General features: G+C 36.5%; 1 protein-coding gene across 14 annotated transcripts in view; it reads left to right on the top strand.

Moving 5' to 3' along the window:
- CADPS2 (calcium dependent secretion activator 2) overlaps nucleotides 1–18,906 on the top strand; it is a 318,458-nt gene that overhangs the window by 231,347 nt on the left and 68,205 nt on the right. For 9 of the 14 annotated variants that reach the window (XM_086473312.1, XM_086473256.1, XM_086473262.1 and 6 more), the window contains 4 exons: nucleotides 720–783; nucleotides 3,135–3,258; nucleotides 5,834–5,854; nucleotides 18,555–18,658. In XM_086473312.1, the coding sequence (XP_086329438.1) occupies nucleotides 720–783; nucleotides 3,135–3,258; nucleotides 5,834–5,854; nucleotides 18,555–18,658 (313 nt within the window). The remainder of the gene's footprint in view (nucleotides 1–719; nucleotides 784–3,134; nucleotides 3,259–5,833; nucleotides 5,855–18,554; nucleotides 18,659–18,906) is intronic. The other 5 variants (XM_086473344.1, XM_086473328.1, XM_086473335.1 and 2 more) reach the window with 1 other exon arrangement.

Below are 18,906 nucleotides of genomic sequence, written 5' to 3'. Positions count from 1 at the left end.
AGATTTCATAGACAGGATTAAGAGAGGTTATAGTTGCCAGAGCATTGTAGTCTCATTGGGCTGATATATTGGATCATTCAGTAGACAAAAATTAAAAACAAAGCTATGAATGGGATCTCATTTTAATTTACATCATTTTAGAAGCATTGAGACACAAGTGGGTATGGTTTAAGTTGTAGCTGATAAAATTTAAGAGAACATAAAATGCTTTTCCAAGCTATTTATAATGTAATAGGAAAAAATATGGAATATCTGCAGGCATTTTATCGCTAGAAACTTAAATATCTGGCAATTTATCCTTATCTTAATCCAATATTAAAACAAGATATAATATGCACAGTGCTACTTCGCAGCTCCAGTAGCTGTCATGGCTACATGAGAAATAGTACCTCTTTCCAGGAAAATGACAACTAAGCTCGTCGGAGACCATTAAATATCCTTCATAACTGAGAAAGTGGAAGTGATACTTTTTGCCTTTTGTATTGTTTCTGTACTTAGGCCTGAGCTGCTGGTGGGCTGATACTGCTGTACTGTGTGTATACTTCATGGTAGACTACTGAAGAGGCCTTCTGCTTTCGTTAGTACTTCGTGTATGGGAGTTTTCTGCTAACATAATTTAGTGCAAGTTGTATACAGTTACACCTCAAAGTAAATTCTCCACTTAAGTATAATTCTGATCACTTTCCCTTTTTTTTTTTTTTTTTTTTTTACTTTTTAAGATACTGTTTCCCTTTTGGACGTCCTGAAGGAGCTTTAAAAGCCACACTTTCATTACTTGAAAGGGTAAGTTTGAGAACGTATTTTAAATTCTGCTTGAGTACTAAACCCACATTTTTCTTTTGCCTTCAGGCTGCTGAAAGCAGACTCATGTCTTCTCAAGTATTATAACTACTGATTTTAATTGTTCACTGGGAAGTTTTTTTCTCGTCCTCCACAGAGGCAAACAGCTGTTTTCTGTAGGATTTATTTATTAGACTTTCACTTCAAGCCACTGTAGTGACTTTCTGTTTCTTTATAATTTAACGATTACCCAGCATTATCTCTAAAGTAGTGTGAGTCTACTCTACAGTCCCCCTTCTTGCTTTCTATGGCTTCTATGCTGCTGATGTTGTCTATGCTAATATGTAACATTAAAAATCTTTAAAAAAATCCAAATAATCTTCCATAAATACATAATCTGAGTCAATTTAAGAAGAAAAAGCTATATGCAGCAAAACTGACATGGGCAGCTATAAATATAAACTGCTTTGTATGGCTTCTATGCTGCTGATATTGGTGTGTACTGATATGTAACATTAAAAAGCTTCAAAAAATCCGAATAATCTTCCATAAAAGCATAATCTGAGTCAATTTAAGAAGAAAAAGCTATATGCAGCAAAACTGACATGGGCAGCTATAAATGTAAACTCCTGCCCAGCAAATCCTCTTGTATTATCTGGAAGGGAGAAGACCTTGTAACGGTAAAAGCATCTCAGTCATCTCTGAGGAAAGAGAACTTTAAATTCCAGCAGAGATTCCAAAGGAATTGTATCAGCAGGAGCCTGATGATGGTATGAATTCAAACAAAGCTTAGATCCCTGTCTGTGTAGCTTTGCCAAAATCTGAGAGGTCTGGTCCTGGGGACCGTCAGTTTTTCTGCACTGCAGAACACTCCATGGATAGAGATTCTGTGTTGAAAAACCTCTTCCATGTTCAAAACCATGTAGAGAATCTGGGTATATATGTTTCCTTCCACTTATAATCTCAGTGATTGTAGTGCTGTGTAGATTTCTTTGCATTATATGAAACAGCCATTTCTTCTTGCTGTTCCTGCTATTACAAATGCCAACGGCACTCTCTGTGGTGCTCAAGCAACACTGTCAGTCTTGACTGGGAATAAATGTGCATTCCTACACTTGTGGATGCCGAATGGGTTAGAAACATTTTATTTTACCCATCTTTGAAAATTTTGGGAAAAAATCAGATCCAGAATAAAACATTCTGAATAGTGTGTTTTCACTTGTTGATAACCCAGAAATTATTCCTTAAAAACAAGCAAGTTAACAAAGGTGTATGTGTCATATGTGTGTGCAAGTACTGGAAGAAGTCTGCTTTGCAACAATGCCTTCCTAATAGCTTCTCTGTTGCTGAACCTGTTTCTTTTCTACCAGATCCTTCCCCAGACCATATCTCTTGCTCCCTCCCTTTAACAGTAGTTTTTAGATACTTTTATAAGGGTGTAGTTTCTCTGAGGATCTGTTGGAGAAGCATTTTTAAAAGGTTATGAGTTATCTGAAATGTTATTTACATTAAAACGTGGTGAAAATGTATTGAGTTTTGTTTACACCTACCTGTTGAAAGTTAATGGAGTAGAGAATTAAAGTAAAAATACAAGTGAATTGTTAACAATATTTATTCCATTTTTTATAGTAATCCAGGGTGTATAATGTTGCATTCATACACAAAGGCATATATTGTAAGTTTACCTTACAACAGGTGATCCATTTTATCCAAGTTCTTTATTTTAAAGATTAAAAGACTTTAAGAACTGGCAGGTTTGGAAAAGCTTTATATGATCTGTTCTTCTACTTGTCCATAAGAAAATATTCAACCAGAAGTTCAGTGTTTCCCTGCCTGCTATAGATGACTGTTTTTCACAGCAAGGACATGTTGGATTTTAATAACTTTATGAAGGAAGAAAAGCAAGTTGGTATTAGCTAACTCTGATGGTGGTGTTCACAGTTTCTCCTTTACTCTGTTGAAGAGTCAATGGTTATGCAATGGTGGAAGCTTTTCCACAGGTGAGAACCAGGGAAATTTCCATATCCACATCTTTAGTGGGCAACATGATCCAGCCCATAAACTGAATGCACTTGTTATGCTGGTCTTGGCATCACCCAAACAAAGACTTAATGATGTGCTGCAAGATGCCAAACAGTTAGGGGTATTGTATATAAATACCACATAGGCAGTCAAACCAGGGTTGAACAGAAACCTTCAAAGACAAATACCTAGTTCCACCATCTGAAATAGTTTCTTTTTGATTTCTGCCTTTAATCATTGTCAGATTTGTACTAACTTTAGGATACTTTTATCCTTTTCCCTTGAGTTTTAGGTACTGACTGTAACAAGTGGTATAATTGTCTCTGGTGCAGGTTTTAATGAAAGATATTGCCACTCCCATACCAGCAGAAGAGGTGAAGAAAGTGGTTAGAAAATGTCTGGAGAAGGCTGCCTTGATCAATTACACTCGACTTACAGAATATGCCAAAATAGAAGGTTAGTACAGCAGTGAACTGCCAAAGTGGCTGTAAAAGCCAGCAATGCCTATTAACTGAATATTCTGTGAGCAGCCTTTTCCCTTTCCAGAACAAACCCCTTCCACAGCAAGGGGAAATGTCTCATTAAAATCTCAGCTGGTGAACTATGGAGCTTTTTCCTATTCATTGCTTTAATATGCCTCCTGGGACCCTGTTTGAATGGAAGACTAGGACTTCCTAATTTAAGTTGCCCTTTGTTCTTACTTTTGAGTTCTCCATAAATCTAAAAGGTTGTTTGTGGGTTATTTTTAATTTCTCTAACTATTTCTAGTAATTAAACTACTGACAGGAAATTCTTTCCTTAACAGCAGTGACAATACCTTGAAACTTGAAAACTCTGGGTATAGAGGCTTTTCTGATGTACTTGTAAGGCAGACAGATAGATAGGTGCTATTTACTTTTGCTGTTGTGTTGTCAGATGTATAATAATAATCTGATGATTAAAACCTTAATTACATCCTGATTTTCTGAATGAATTGATGGGACAAAATACTAGATTTGAAGGTAATCAGAAGGTTTTCTGGAATTTAGGTGTGTTCTAGAAAGTACATGTAACAAAATTAACTTAGATTTTGCTCAAAAAAATTGACTCGGATACACAATGTCATTTTACTATTTGTAAAGCTTTTGTAGAACAAAAAGGAGGTCATAATAGTCAAATGCCGTGTCAAGACACATCTGTTATTCTCCATAAAGTACCAAAAGCTTGAGATATACCTGTACAGATATTTTCAGGAGTAGAAAACAGTGTGTGAACATCTATATAACTGTTTTTTTGGAGCTAGAGTCAATTAACAGGAAAATATGTGAAGGTTGTACTTTAAAAAAATCCAAATTTTATGCATATTATTTTTTATAGCATGCATTTCTAGCAATACACTAGAAGAAACAGAGTTATCATAGCAGCAAACTGAAGAAGCCTCATATGTTTAGCAATATTATAATGCCAACTTTTTTACCTTTTTCCATTTCTGCTCAAATTCTCTGAAAGACGTGAGTTAACAAATCTCACAAGTGATTAACAAAAAAACCCATCTCATCACTATAGCAACCAGTATTATATCATGGGAGTAACAACATGAAACCATCTTAGTAACCAGTTTATCATAATTAATTATGATATCGTGTTGTGTTAAAGAAAGAAGGATGAATATTAAATTTATTCTGGAAAACAAAAAAGCAAAAATAGCTGTTTTCCTTAGTTTTTATCTTTTTGTATTCATAAAAAGGATTTTTTAATATTCAGTATTTCAGTCTTTACCAAACCTGTTGAAATAATGGGTTTAAAAATAGAAAAATTTTTAAAAGCTGACAAAAGCATGCAAAAGATACTAAACTCACTGACACTAAATTGAATTGCCGAGGTTTTTTGCAGTGATGTAAATACATCCCAGGATTTTTAACTATATCATAGAGAATTGTGGGAGTTGCACTGCAAGTAGCAAATTTTGCCCTTTAAAATATGCAAGCTTAACACCGCAGTAAGCTAGAAGAGCACATAACTCTGTCTTCCATCCTGTGGCATATTTGGACTTGCAGATTTCTTTTTGGATTTATTGTCTTTTAGTTGAAACGCACTAGATTTCTGTAAGTAGTTTTACACTCATGTAATAGCAAACTCAAAGCACAATAGATAATTGTGTATATAAGGCTAGTACCTCAACAAGAAATGGGTTGAGTACTTTTCTGAGAATAAAGTAGAGTACTGTTTGAAAGTAAAGGGCTTCAGCATCATAACATCAGAAAATTAAATACATTGTTTTTCAGTAGCAATGAGACCTGTATTGGTCTCTTCCTATACTCTGGTCATTACAAAAATCCTACATTTTTACCAATATAAATGTAATAGTTTTCAGCAATAGGTTCCATTCTGCTGCTTTAGGTTTATGGGAGCATTATTGTGTTTAGGTACTGAAATTATGTTCTTCTCTTGAAAGTAATTCGTGTTAGTATTTGTATTAATTGCTTACTCCTCCAGTTGCATCCAGAAAGCATAGAGTCATTATCCTTGTAACATTACTGATGTCCTCAAATGTAGTTGTAATACATTTAGGGGATTTTTGTCGTATTCCTTTAATATTTTTTCACTGAACAACATCATATCAGTCAGTCAAAATGCAACTACTGCATGATAATATCAGCTGTAGACCAAGAGGAACTACCTAAAAAGTAGCGATGAAAAGAAGGCTCTAAAAAAAATTATATTCTTATATTCTTACTTTCTTATATTCTTTTACTATTATTTATGTTTCTAAATTCCCAGGCACAACATGAATGCAAACTCAGGCAGTGAGCCTGAAATATAGACTGTGTAGGACTAGTAGATATAAATATACTACCTAAAAACACACCATTTCTCCTTCAGCTGACAAAACCCATCACTTTTGTGAGTTGACTGTAAGGACTCTCACTGCTATACTCAAGATTTTAGAAGATTTTAACTCCTTATTTGGTACTTATTCTTCTCTAATGAAATTAAAATAGTTATACTTCTGTAGTGATATTTTTCTTCTTTTCTTTTTTTTTGTTTTTAGCAACAGCAGAAAAGGACTCAGGTGATTACGATTTGTGTGCATGTCTGCATGTATTACAAGTGTAGTGTATTGTGTGTGTTGTTTTATTGGTTTTGTGGATTTCAACAATAACAAGGTATTGACCAGAACACGTGTGAACATTAAAACTAATTTTGTTGTAGAATAGTCCGTGCGTTCTTCATTTATGCAGATACTTAACTAAGATGTGCATATTTATTAGCAATTTGGATAATTTTATATTTTGGAATATGATGCAGTTGTAGTTTCTGTGAGAGAGATATAACTAAGTGATGGAGAACAGTTTGGCTGTTAAATTCAAAATCAGTTTGTGTATTTAGAGAAATGTAATTTCATAGTCATCAGCAAAAATGGTATCTGTTTCTTAATGGGACTGCTGGATTTATTGATGAAGGTCTTGATAGAAGAACTAATTTTACAAAGCTGGTTTTATATTTCTCTCATACCACTTTGTTTAGTGATGTGTTTATTTTTGTAGTTACAGATGAAGGTCAGAAGGATGGTAGCTCTTCGTGTTCCTAATGTCATGAAGTTGGTATCGTGTATATTCCCCAGTAGCGCACAGAGGTTTTTTGAGTGCTTATATCCCAATATTTAACAGAGTGATCATAAAAAGAGCATAGCTGAAGTGGTATCTGTGTCTGAGTAGCATTGGCTGCATAGAAGTGTGAGGGATTGTGCATATATATATATCATGAAATAGATGTGCAAGCTACTTTGTCTTACTTTTTGTAAAGAAGTACACACAGACCAAATGGAAGCCTGATCATGGTGCTTTGTGGGGTTTACACAAATAATATCAAGCGCAGTTATGGGAAGGGGCATTGAGTTGGTAGTATTCTCAGGATGAAATCATTTTCTGTCTGGAAAGATAGACTGGGGTTATGACTATAAGTGTTGCTTGAAGGTAGTTCAAAGTGGAGCTCCTTGCCAACGAGGGACTTGAAGGAAGAAAGACGGTCCATTTTTGGAGAAACAGCTTCTTCAGCCAGTAAACAAGCAAAAAATAGTTGCAAATTATAAAACATACTTTTTTTAAAGTCTGTGTCCGTAACTGAATATTCGAAAAATTCCATTGGTTCCCAAAACTTCCACTGGTTTTCATCTGAAAGCTTAAATGCCCTGGAAATAGAAGAGCTCTGTTTGGAATTATGAAAAAAGCAAGCAGACAGTGCGCTGGTGGTATGGGTGTTCATGCCACAGCCTGTTAGGATGAGTTGATACAAGTTCATGTTGATCAGGTAATCTCCTGATCCCGTCTGGTCAACAGGGAGATGTTCGTTAAGCAGGTGATTCAGAGCACTTGGAGGCTCCTTCAACAATTTCTGTGTGAAGAGATCTGTCTCACACGATCAAATACAAATGCACCCTAAGACAGTTTCCCTACTGGGTAAGATACCTAAAGCTAGATAGCACAAATACTGCATTTAGTATTTTTACACCTGTAGGTATTGAAGAAAGTATCTCTCTAAATTAGAAATTTAGGAAAATGTTGAAAATAATTTGTGAAATGAGAAACCTAATTTTTAGAGTTTGTGTCCTTTGACCTTTGCACTCTAAAACCTCAGCTGTATACTTTTATATAATCTGTATCACCTCAAGTACAAATCTTCCTTGTACCACACACTTGCTATTCTTATTTTTTCTCGTTATGTCAGAAATATAGACCACTAAGCACAGATGACATGCAGTTACAAGCACAGAAAAAAAAAAAAAAAAAAAAAGACTGTACCTGATTTCAGTCATTTTACATTAGGTTTATGCACGCTTTGAAAGAAACTATTGCCATGTTCTTAAGATAGGATAGCAAAGCTGTCCCTTAAGTGACCTGGCAAACTTTATTAGAGAATGGATGAGAGGAAAGCCTATCACATACAGCGAGTACATGGAAATTCACTGTGTGTTACATGAAGCTAGAGGTTTATAGGCTGTGTTTATAATTTAATTGCTTAATTAAATTCCACTTCTGACTAAAAATGTGACTGCAAATTGATCAGACAACTGAGAAAAATTAATTTTGTTGAAAGGAGTAAATAGACTGTGTTCCACCAGAACTGTGTGTCCCATGGAACCCATTTCTCTGATGCAAAAGATGAAGCAGCTGAAAGGAATCCAAATAAAATTCTATTTTAGCCTGGGTAACAGGGCCAAATCCTATTCCTGTTGGTGTTGCTAGCTAAACCCCTACAGATCTCATCATGACATTGATGTACAGTATGTTTAGCCCTAATACTATATATTGCATTGTTGTGGAAGATAAGGAAAAGCTATTTCTTGATAACTATTATTTACCTTTTAACTTGTACACTAGATACTGTATAGAGAATCTTGAATTGCAGGAGTGTCCTTGTTAGGTAATAGAGAGGTGAACATGCAAATTCTTTTTGTTGTGAGAATCCTTTTTTCAGCGGTGCGGTTGCCAGGTTCCCGGGTCTGTTCCCCAAGTGCTCTCATTTTCAGTCTCAATTGAACATGACTCTGAATGCTTTCCCAGAAGACGGTGGTTACTTTCTTAATGGCAGACACAGTGGTATAAGCAGCACTTGCATCAACAGGATTTGTTTGTGGTCAGGACGACATTTTATTTAGCACTCACATGTCATTGTACTATTATGAATAAAGAGCAGCTTTTTTCAATAAAAATTACATTTGCAGTGACAATTCTACCAGGTTCAGTATGTCATTCCTTATGACATGTACAGCTGAAATTCTCATGGAGTAGCTAACCTATTCCGTCAGTATAATTGCCATTATGAGGAGAACAGCAGCAAACCTACTATTATAATTTTGAACTATGTCTAAGAACTCTCATATAATGCCCTTGCAGTATGCAGCAAGGGTTTATAATTTGTCAAGGATATGATCACAGCAGCAACATGTGAAAATCTTTTCTTAAATATAAAACATTTTCATTTCAGCGCATGCTGCCTTTGGGACTTTGCTACCTGAAAGTACTTTTTAGATCATTTTGTGTATGGCATATTTTCCTGTGTCATTCAGTATTTACATTGACTTAGCTCTTCCTATAGACAATGTTGAACATAGCTGGACCTGCTAGATGCTGAGGCCAGAGACAAACAACATTCTTCAGATGCATTTTGTATAGCTTTCAATAAACAGTTTACAGAAATTTGCATGCCTCCTTCACCTGTTTTCTCTCTTTCAAAAAAGATGTCCTTCCTTATACAGAATTCATATTTTTTTACTTCATTTTTGTACACATCCGTTAACACACAGAGAACGTAATAAAGTACTTCATTTATTCCTTCTCAGGAATTAATGGGTTTCCCCATTTAAATTTATTTGAAATCTGAATGGCTGAGGAGTAATAGACTCTGATAGAGCTGCTGTCAGTGCCTAAGAGAAGTGATAGAGACTTAGATGTAAATACATTTTTCAGCACAAGGACATTACCTTGCTGTGGAGAAGTAAAGGGACTGGGTTAGGGATTAAAGTGGTAAATGGCTGTGAAGTGACATGGGCAGTATCTGTCATTGTCCATAGATATTAATTTCTGAGGCAACAGACAGTTTGTAAAGATTTTAATTATTAGGTAGTTGTCTTTTAACTCATTGCTTTTAAAAGTACGTAGTAACTGAATATACTGGGCTCCTTCTGCCAATTAGTCTTAATAAAAGGAATGAGAATAAATGTGATTAAAATCAGTGCAAATAGTTACTGTGTAAAGTACAATTGCTCAAAGACAAAGAACAGTTGTCATCCCAACATTTCTTTCTATCAGACAGACTGCCAAAAGCTGAATAACTGTTAACTCCATACAATAGAAGGTCAGGAGCAACTCAACAGTTTGCTGTTTTTTAAAGGACATCAATCGTTAACATACTCATTACATACAAGTTTCTAAAGGAAGGATAGTATGTAAATGCCCTCAAGGCTTAGAAGGATCTAGCTGGCTTAAAAAGAAGAACACTACAAACATTATTGAAATTGAGAAGGCAAGTGGAGAGAGTCATTGTACCTGGAGAGGACTTGATTAAAGCTCTCCATGCATGTTCATTTCACTGAACAAACAAAAACGAATGAGTTGCACAGCAGCATAGCACCTTCTTGGTCTCTGTTGTGCAGCTAAACAGAAAGAAGAGGATATGGCAAATAGCCCTGATTATTTCAATGTTGGAGCAGAGGTCTGGAAAAGAACCTCTGGATTGTTAGGTCCACATCCCGATACTCCTTAACCATACCCACATCGTCTCTTAACAGTTGGGCTGAGTCAGTCTTTGTCACTGCTCTTCCCCTTTTCTGCCCCCTGCTTCAGCTGTGTGAAGGCCATTTCAAGTCCTGTTTGCTCTATAGATGTGGGAATCACTTTACAGTCAAATCAGTTCCTAGTTTTTAGCATTCTAACCTTGTCCTGTATCCCTAATGAGGAGGGATAGTTCCTTCCTTCATTAACATTTCATCATCTCCAATTTTTAGACAATTGTTTTATACTTGTGCAGCGTAGGCTTTCATCACCTTTTCTTAGAGTTTTAGCCTCCTGTTCTTCATTTTTATCATCTTAGGAGCTCTTCTCTATTAAAGTTTGAATTCCACCTTATTGAATATTGGTGACAAGAACTGTGCAAAGTCATGCCCGTGAGATGCCTTGCACAGTACTAGTAATGCTATTATACCAAAAATGCTTAATCTAATATATTCACACTTGTCTTTTGATGTCTATATCATGCTTGTGGCACACAGCCATTCTGTGAAAAGCTAATTCAAGCCAGCCTTCAGAGTTTTGATCATTTCCAGCTGACAAGGTCCCAGTTTATAGCAAATGTTTATTGCTGTTCCTGTGTCAAAATGTATTGCCCTCCTTCTTAAAGTATTATATTTTGTTTATCTTTCCCATTCTTTGGAATTATCCAGTTCTTGTTACTGTATTTTTACTCTGCTGCCTATTGCCAGTGTTTTATAACATTATCAGTGCACTCCTAATATTTATTCTGAAGTCATTGGTGAAAATATTAAGGAAGCTCAGCCCTAAGATGGGTCTTGGAGGAATTACTCAATAAACCTTTCTTTGCTCTTTCCCAATGTTGCCAATTGCCTTTCTCTTGAGGCAGCTTCTTTATCCAACATGTAGTTTCTTTTTTAATCCTCATTTTCTTCAGCTGGTAGCTTAACTGGTAGTTTTCCCATGAGGCACAGTATCAAACGCTTTATTAAAGTCAGAATAGATGAGATCTACTGAATTTGTTTTATAAGAAAATATCCTATTAAAAGCTACTGCACAAGTCTAGTGCAACCTACCTTTGCAAATCTGTGTTACATTTTATTCTGTTTTCTGTTGATTTTATGTCCTCAGTTTGTCATTTCTTCGAAATTTGTTTTAAAGTTAATAACTGTCAACATCACTTTTCCCTCCTCCTTACCTGCTGGCATTAGATTTGTTGTTGTCATCATTCAGTAACTCCCTAAAATTTAGAGTCCTAAAATTAGTAGATTTTTTGAAAACACTTAGTAATAAGTCTGCAGTTTCAAGTGCCAGTTTTCTTTCAGTCTATTATGTCGGTTATTCAGGTCTCTTCACTCATGGAGCCTTTCAGTTTGCCATGTTTGTTACCTCTGAGTTTTATTGCACAGGGACAGAAAGTGCTGAGAACATTAGTTCTTTCCCCTTTTGAAGAGAAACTAGGGGTGAGGGAAAGGAAGAAAATACCAACTGCTTGTATCTGTGTTGCCAAAACCAGAATAAAAAGAATCATAAATTAAGTGCCTTTGATCAGCAATTAAAAATTGAGATTTCTTTTCATCTCTGCCTTTTTTTGCTGCTTTTACCTTTTCGGATTTGTTGTTTCAATTTTTTTCCATGAGCCAAGATTCCCTTTTTGGAAACAAACAAAAAAAAACCCAAAAAAAAAAAAAACCCAACCAAAAAAACCCCCAACCTGTAATTTTCCCATTAAAGTAATTCCATTGAATGCTACAATAAACTTTTAAAAACTGAAAACATTGTAGTGTGACCCACTTTATAAAATGATAGGTTATAGACTAGGAGATGTGAACTCTAATTTTCTGCAGATCTCATAATCTCTCTGTACATAGGTGATAATGGTAATTTTTTTTTTTTCCCTATAATTTAAAATCCTGTTGAATTCTTAGAAAACAATTACAGAAAGACTGGTTTCAACTACCTAATTGAAGCTATATTCCATTATTTATATAAGGCTAGAATTTTTTTTTTAATCAGAAGACTATCGGATGTCCTCCCAGATGTCCACTCTGTACTTCGTCATGCAGAATTAATTCTGTGAGAATTTGCAGGAAAATCTACCACAGTCAAATCGAAATTATCTATGGGTGGATTATCCAGTTCTGGATTAATTCTGCAGAGTCAGTTCAGGTCCAGTAACATATATTCAGCTCCAGTTTATTGATGTTTGTACGGGTTTTGATATAAGTCTAGAAGCAATCTTGCTGGTTTCACATCTCAAAAAGAAGGAGTTAATGGGCCCTGCTGGAGCAGAGTTGGCTCCATACAGCTCAAATTGTGGTGTATCTGTATTATCAAATTATATTATGGCCTGCTTTACTGCGGGGCTTCCTTGTCAACATCTCTGCATCAAGATGAGTTCACTCTCAGGCTCCTATTTGGAGTGAAACAGTCAGATTCTTTGGCAAGAGAGCTGGTATGGAAAAAAAAAGTGTAGCTCATTTAGGCTCCATGCATTATATTTGTATTTAGAAAGAATTACATAAGATTTAGGTCCCTCTGTACAATATCCAAACAGGCAATATCACAGAATCACACAGAATCACAGAATGATAGGTATTAGAAGGGACCTCTGGAGATCATCTAGTCCAACCCCCCTGCTAAAGCAGGTTCACCTACAGCAGGTTGCACAGGACTGCATCCAGGCGGGTTTTGAATATCTCCAGGGAAGGAGACTCCACAACCTCTCTGGGCAGCCTGTTCCAGTGCTTTGTCATCCTCAATGTAAAGAAGTTTTTCCTTGTGTTCAGGCAGAACTTCCTGTGTTCCAGTTTGTGCCCATTGCCCCTTGTCCTGTTACTGGGCACCACTGAAAAGAGCCTGGCCCCATCTTCTTGACACCAGCCCTTTAGATATTTATAAGCATTGATAAGATCTCTGCTCAGTCTTCTCTTCTCCAGGCTACAGAGCCCCAAGTATCTTAGTCTTCCCTCCTAAGAATCATGCTCCAGTCCCATCATCATCTTCGTGGCCCTCTGCTGGACTCTCTCCAGTAGTTCCCTGTCCCTCTTGAACTGGGGGGCCCAGAACTGGATACAGATGTGGCCTCACCAGGGCAGAGCAGAGTGGGAGGAGAACCTCCCTCAACCAGCTGGTCACACTCTTCTTGATGCACCCCAGGATACTATTGGCCTTCTTGGCCACAAGGGCACATGGCTGGCTCAGGGTTAACTTGCTGTCCACCAGGACTGCCAGGTCCTTCTCTGCAGAGCTGCTCTCCAGCAGGTCAACCCCCAGCCTGCAATGGTGCATGGAGTTATTCCTCCCCAGGTGCAGGACCCTACACTTGCCGTTATTGAACCTCTTTAGGTTCATCTGTGCCCAGCTCTCCAGCCTGTCCAGGTCTCACTGAATGGCAGCACAGCCTTCTGGTGTGTGAGCCGTTCCTCCCAGTTTTGTGTCACCAGCCAACTTGCTGAGGGTGCATTCTGTCCCTTCGTTCTATGTTCCTTCAGAAGCTCCAAAACTTGCTGAGGCCGTGCACTGCTGCATGTGCATTGCATCCTGGAAGGAGTTTGACAGCCATCAGACATCACATCATCTTCCCTCCTGTGTGTCTAACTTTGGCACATGCATGGAAATTAATTAGTTGATGGTCAGACACCTCCATCAGCAGACATCTTGCACTTTCTTCAGGCTTTAATGCTGGTAGCATTAATATTAAGTAGCACAACAGCTGAGTGCTGACAGCAACCAAGCAACAGTGCTGACGAAAATTAAAACAAATGCCAGTTGTCTTACATGATCAAAATGCAAACTGGATGTTCTGTTGCAGTTTGGTGTAAAATGAGCTGGACCAAATCCTAAACTGCAACATCACCACAGAAGTCTCAAGCCCTGTCTAGCTGTCTGGATGTGAATGTACATATAAGCCCACTGGGACTGTGAACTCGGGGTCTCTCAGCATACTTGCCTCTTTTCCAGTATCCCTGCCATTGTTCTGTGGGAGTTCCTCTGGCCTGGAGACAGGTTGGCTCTCCTGAATGTCTTGGTTGCATATGTTTGTTTGAAGAGAAGGAGGAAGGATGAAATACTGGGAAAACCAGTTAAGGGATAAATGCTGTGCCGCAGTGGGGAGAGTGGCAGTACAGAGACAGGTACCTCCTAGCTGCACTGTACTGATACCTGAGGAGGAGAATCACCTCTTTAATCAGCAGATTCCTGTGTTCAGAAAATGCCAATGAGAAATTAAACACACACGTGTTTAACAGTTTGCATGCTGGGGAGAAAAAGAAAGAGGTGAATTGTACATTTCTGTTCAAGGATAAACTCTCTTCTGGAAAGCAAGCTTGAGTTAGGTTTTAGACATCCTGTTGGGCTCAAGAAAGGAGGAACCAGGAGAAGTTCTCTGACCTGTGTGACACAGGAGGTCAGGCTGGATGATCTGACAGTCCCTTGTGGCCCTAGGCTCCGTCAGTCCATGAAGCAGTCACCTTGTCATTTCAGTAGCATTTTAGTCAGTTAACTTAGCTCATTTAACAATATTTTCTTGGTGCCTATGTGACTCACTGATAATACATACTTGAGAAAGCATCCATTATTTGCAAAGCCTGGCTTGCTTTTTCATTTCGGCAGAATGTGAAGCTGAAAACAGATGATTGATGGCTTTTTCTGTTTGTTTTCTAAAAGATGTCAAGCAGCATATTTACTGACTCGACTCCTGCTGCAACTTGTTAGTTTGAGCAGTGTAAACACATTTTAACAACCCTTAGTAATTGTGGGGAGAAAGACATCATGAATATAATGAAAACTGACAGCACTGATTTCCATTCCTGTAATTTTTTTACACTTATAAAGACAAGTACAGTATTTTGCTCAGTCGTTTTGGAGGTTCTAAAAGTTCCATATAACAGTTTATTGGTACTCATATTTCAAATATACTGCTTGTTTGGTAAAAACAAAATTAGTATTTTGTTCTTTGTCTCTCAAATTACTTCATAGCCCCTTGGTTATACACCCATGTAAATGGTAGTTATCCATAGCATGTATCTGCTAGATTTTGGAAAGTGAAAGGTAATTAGTTACAGAGAAAAAAGACTAGCTGATGTGATAACTTACAGATGGAAAAGGAAGCTTTAGATGAAGCCTAAGTGAAATGTAGGGAAGCATCTGTCATCCAAATGAAATTGCATGTATTGATTTATTCTGTAAATAAGTAAACAACAATAAAATTAGCAAGAGTTGTTCAAGGATGCAGAGTGGGTTCAATTCTCTGCCACCTTTTCTTATCAATAAATCTTATAGGAAAGTAATGATTTTTAAAATATTGTTGAAAGGTGTATGAAGCATCAAACGTAATTTGCATGGTTTTAGCAAGTAATAAATAGTTGCAGGGTAAAGTAGTAAATAGCATGGGAAATTTTATGCAAACTTGGAACTGGAAATCATTAAGCCTAATCTGTCCCACATTTTTAGTCATTCCTGCCATGAAATGTCACTCAAAAACTTGCCATATTCACCTCAAAGGGAAATTTACAGGTTTCGTCCTCTTTTTTCTCGTAAACACAGAAATCCTATTGAAAAATACATTCCTGAACATTAGTCCCATAATGACTGAAATCCTTGCAATTTCTGGCTTAAATAATTTATCATGACTGATTTATTTTTAAGCCATCATCATCCCTGTTCATAAGTAGGTCTTCTGCTTCCCATGTGCTCCAACTGTGGGAACACCGTATTCGCACATTGCCTGTGTGGGAACAATTCTGATCGCCCTTTCATCCTTCATTTTATTAGGCTAATTATGCCTTTCAAACAAACAAACATGCAAAAAAAAAACCCCGAACTCTCCATTCAATGCCATTTCTGATTGAAATTCAGAATTCTTATCCTTTCAATGCCATTGTTGATGAAAGTTCATCACTTCAATACAGATGACCGGAACGGCATTTCCTCAGTGCCTTGCTCGATGGAATTAATACTTCCCTGAGACCACGTTTCTCTTTGTCATGATCTCGTCACAGTGGTGGTTCAGGATAATCTCACAGTTAGCTAGTAAATCTGTGGTCTTTCTCCTGCTCTCCTTACTGATAATGATGTCTGTTCAACAGCCATTTTTAGGCTATCTTGAGTTTATTCCAGGTGCGGAATAAGTGAACTTACTCTGATGCAAAAATGCAACATCAGATCCAATACAATTATTAGAATTACTTTCTTACTAATTTAGAGGAGCCGTTCTAGGATATAATTTTTGAATAGTTTACAGCTTATTTAGTCTTATTAAGATGGATGCAATTATGAATGCAGCTATTTTGTTTACTTGGTTAGATGTAAGGTCTATGAAGATCAGGCTGCATTTGTAATAAAATGAGTTATTTATGCTAAAATCAGATGTGCCAGTCATATTCTGTATTAATATCCTAGTTTCTTCCTAAGAGTCATTAACATCAATGGTACTGATAGTGATGTATCAGCTGTATGAATAAGTACTTGCTGTGTGTTCAGGGAGGGGAGGACACTGACCACTAGAGGAAACAGCAGTTTCAGTCCAAGATAAGCGTAGAAACCACTATTTAAGTCTGAATCCAATAGTAGTCTTTATATTATAATCTAAATAATAAAAGGACCAATCCTTTCTAATCTCACTTGACATAATACATTAATATTGTTGTGGTTATATTCATATAATTGTTCTACGGTATCAAATTTGCAAATTCAATACATTATTAATAACCATAATCCTAACATTGTGAATGTAGTTTTGTGTCCTGGTGTGTGCTTTGTGCTTGGTCCATTTTCATACAATAACTCTATATTAAAGAGTTAGATTGTGGTTTTGGAAATCATTTCTACATGTCTGCTTATGTGATCTTTTTAATAAGATGTGAAAAATAATTTTAGTTGCTTCACTAACTAATTTGCCTGCTTTGTTTTTTGCATGAAAACAATGTGGTTTTGTAATCACCTTTAAGTAGATGTTTGCTGAAGGTTCTAATCCAATGCTTCTTCAAAAATTACATTAAAGCTATATATTTCATCAAGGTCTGGTAGTGCTGATGAACTGGGCAAGGTTACCTGCCTTTAAGATGTCTGAAAAGTCGTTTTGACTTGCCAGAAATGTTAAGCGTTAAAAATATTTAGTGCATGCAGTTTGATGTTCTCACTGACACCAAGGAGATTATGTAAGTTTTTTAATTAATCTGCTAATGTTCTATGTCATGATGAATGCATAAAGTGGGAAAGAAATGTCAGTAGAATTTTCTGCATATGAAGATCACAGAATCAGAGTCACAGAATGGTAGGAGTTGGAAGGGACCAGGAGATCATGTGTATTCATGTGATTTGCTATTCATGTGAACCATAAACATGCACAGAAAATGAGAAAATAGGGTTCCTGAGACCCTCACTCATGTTGTGTTATAAGTTTCCTAAGTCCTTTGCAGACCTGGTTAATGTGACCATACTTTATAGATGATTTTATTGTACAACATCGTTTCCATCCTGTGTTTTGTGATTAGGGACATGAGCTTTGTTAAGTAAACAAGCTCAGCTAGCTAATACTGAAGGTATTCCTAATGATAGAAATTACATAGTTGGACAAATTACTTTCACCAATTAAACTATAGTTATAAAAATTTCAATTGGTCTCTTCCCTTATCTCCCATAATTCTTCCTGGGATCTAGTCCTATGATTTTTTTTTAATTGAAAACTACACTGAGTTTAATTGCCCTGTAGGAATTTTACATAAAGAATTTGTTTTACCTCTGTTGTTTGCTTTTTTGTTGTAGTCCACTCTGTAGAATGAGATCCTCATGTCATTTGTAACTTTTGCATTTGTACTTGCTTTTTTTTATGTGGAGTTTTGAGTAGGTTTGTGTCAATTCCGTTATAACATCTTTATTTTATAGTGCCACTTTTCACTATGGTACTGAAAAGAATGCAGATTCGCTGTTATTGCTGAACAGCAGGTAGAAAATTAGTTATTTGAATAATTAGTTATTAGAAATTAGTTATTTGAATAATTATTGTGTTTTGTACTTTTCATATTTTTAAATACACCTAAAATGTAGTTTCTTGTTTAGATTAAACATTTGGAATTTTTGACTGCTGCAAAATGCATGAATCTTGCTGATGACGGTAATCAGTCATCTAGCGAGAACAGCGTTGTAGTGATGGTACAATAGCAAAAAAGGTCTTTACTGTCTGCTGTCTTTGTATATCTGACCTTGAAGAGAATTAGAACTTGCTTGTTGCAGAAGTTGAGCATCTAATACATTGATGCACCTGTTAGTTCTCCCATATTAAATCAGATAATGTTTATAATCATCAATGATTCTTTTGTGAATCAGATATTTTCTCTTTCTAGTGGTCTGGACATTCAGCTGCATTTACTTGTATTAAATGATTGTCCTTAACACGAGAAATTCCTTATACTTCAGAAAACTGTAACTTTGTACCATTCCTATTCCTTTCTGACATTTCTCTTACTGTTGAATCTTGGTTTTAACCAAAGCGATTTTGGTTTGCGTTTAATATTTGTATAGAAACCATGAACCAAGCAACACCTGGTAGAAAACTGGAAGAGGTTCTTCACCTTGCAGAACTCTGTATAGAAGTATTGCAGCAAAATGAAGAACATCATTCAGAGGTGAGGCCGTAACTGCATTTGCTGTAGAGAATGATTTGTTCCTAGATTTTTTCTCCCCTGATGCGAAGCAATTCTGTCAAGAAATATTTTGGCTTTACTTTCTGACATATGTTTAAGGCAGTTCACATTTACAGAGGAATAAGAGACTTGAAGCTTATGAAAAGTGAAGTTAAATAAAACTCTACTTGAATTCGCTTCAATGAACTGTAGGTTTAGAAATGAAAATTAAAGAGCATAAAATAGAGAAA

Source organism: Leptosomus discolor, chromosome 1, assembly GCF_034619465.1.
Source record: "Leptosomus discolor isolate bLepDis1 chromosome 1, bLepDis1.hap2, whole genome shotgun sequence".
Lineage (NCBI taxonomy): Eukaryota > Metazoa > Chordata > Aves > Leptosomiformes > Leptosomidae > Leptosomus > Leptosomus discolor.
Note: the sequence above shows the minus strand (reverse complement) of the source record. Positions and strands in the feature narration are given on the sequence as shown.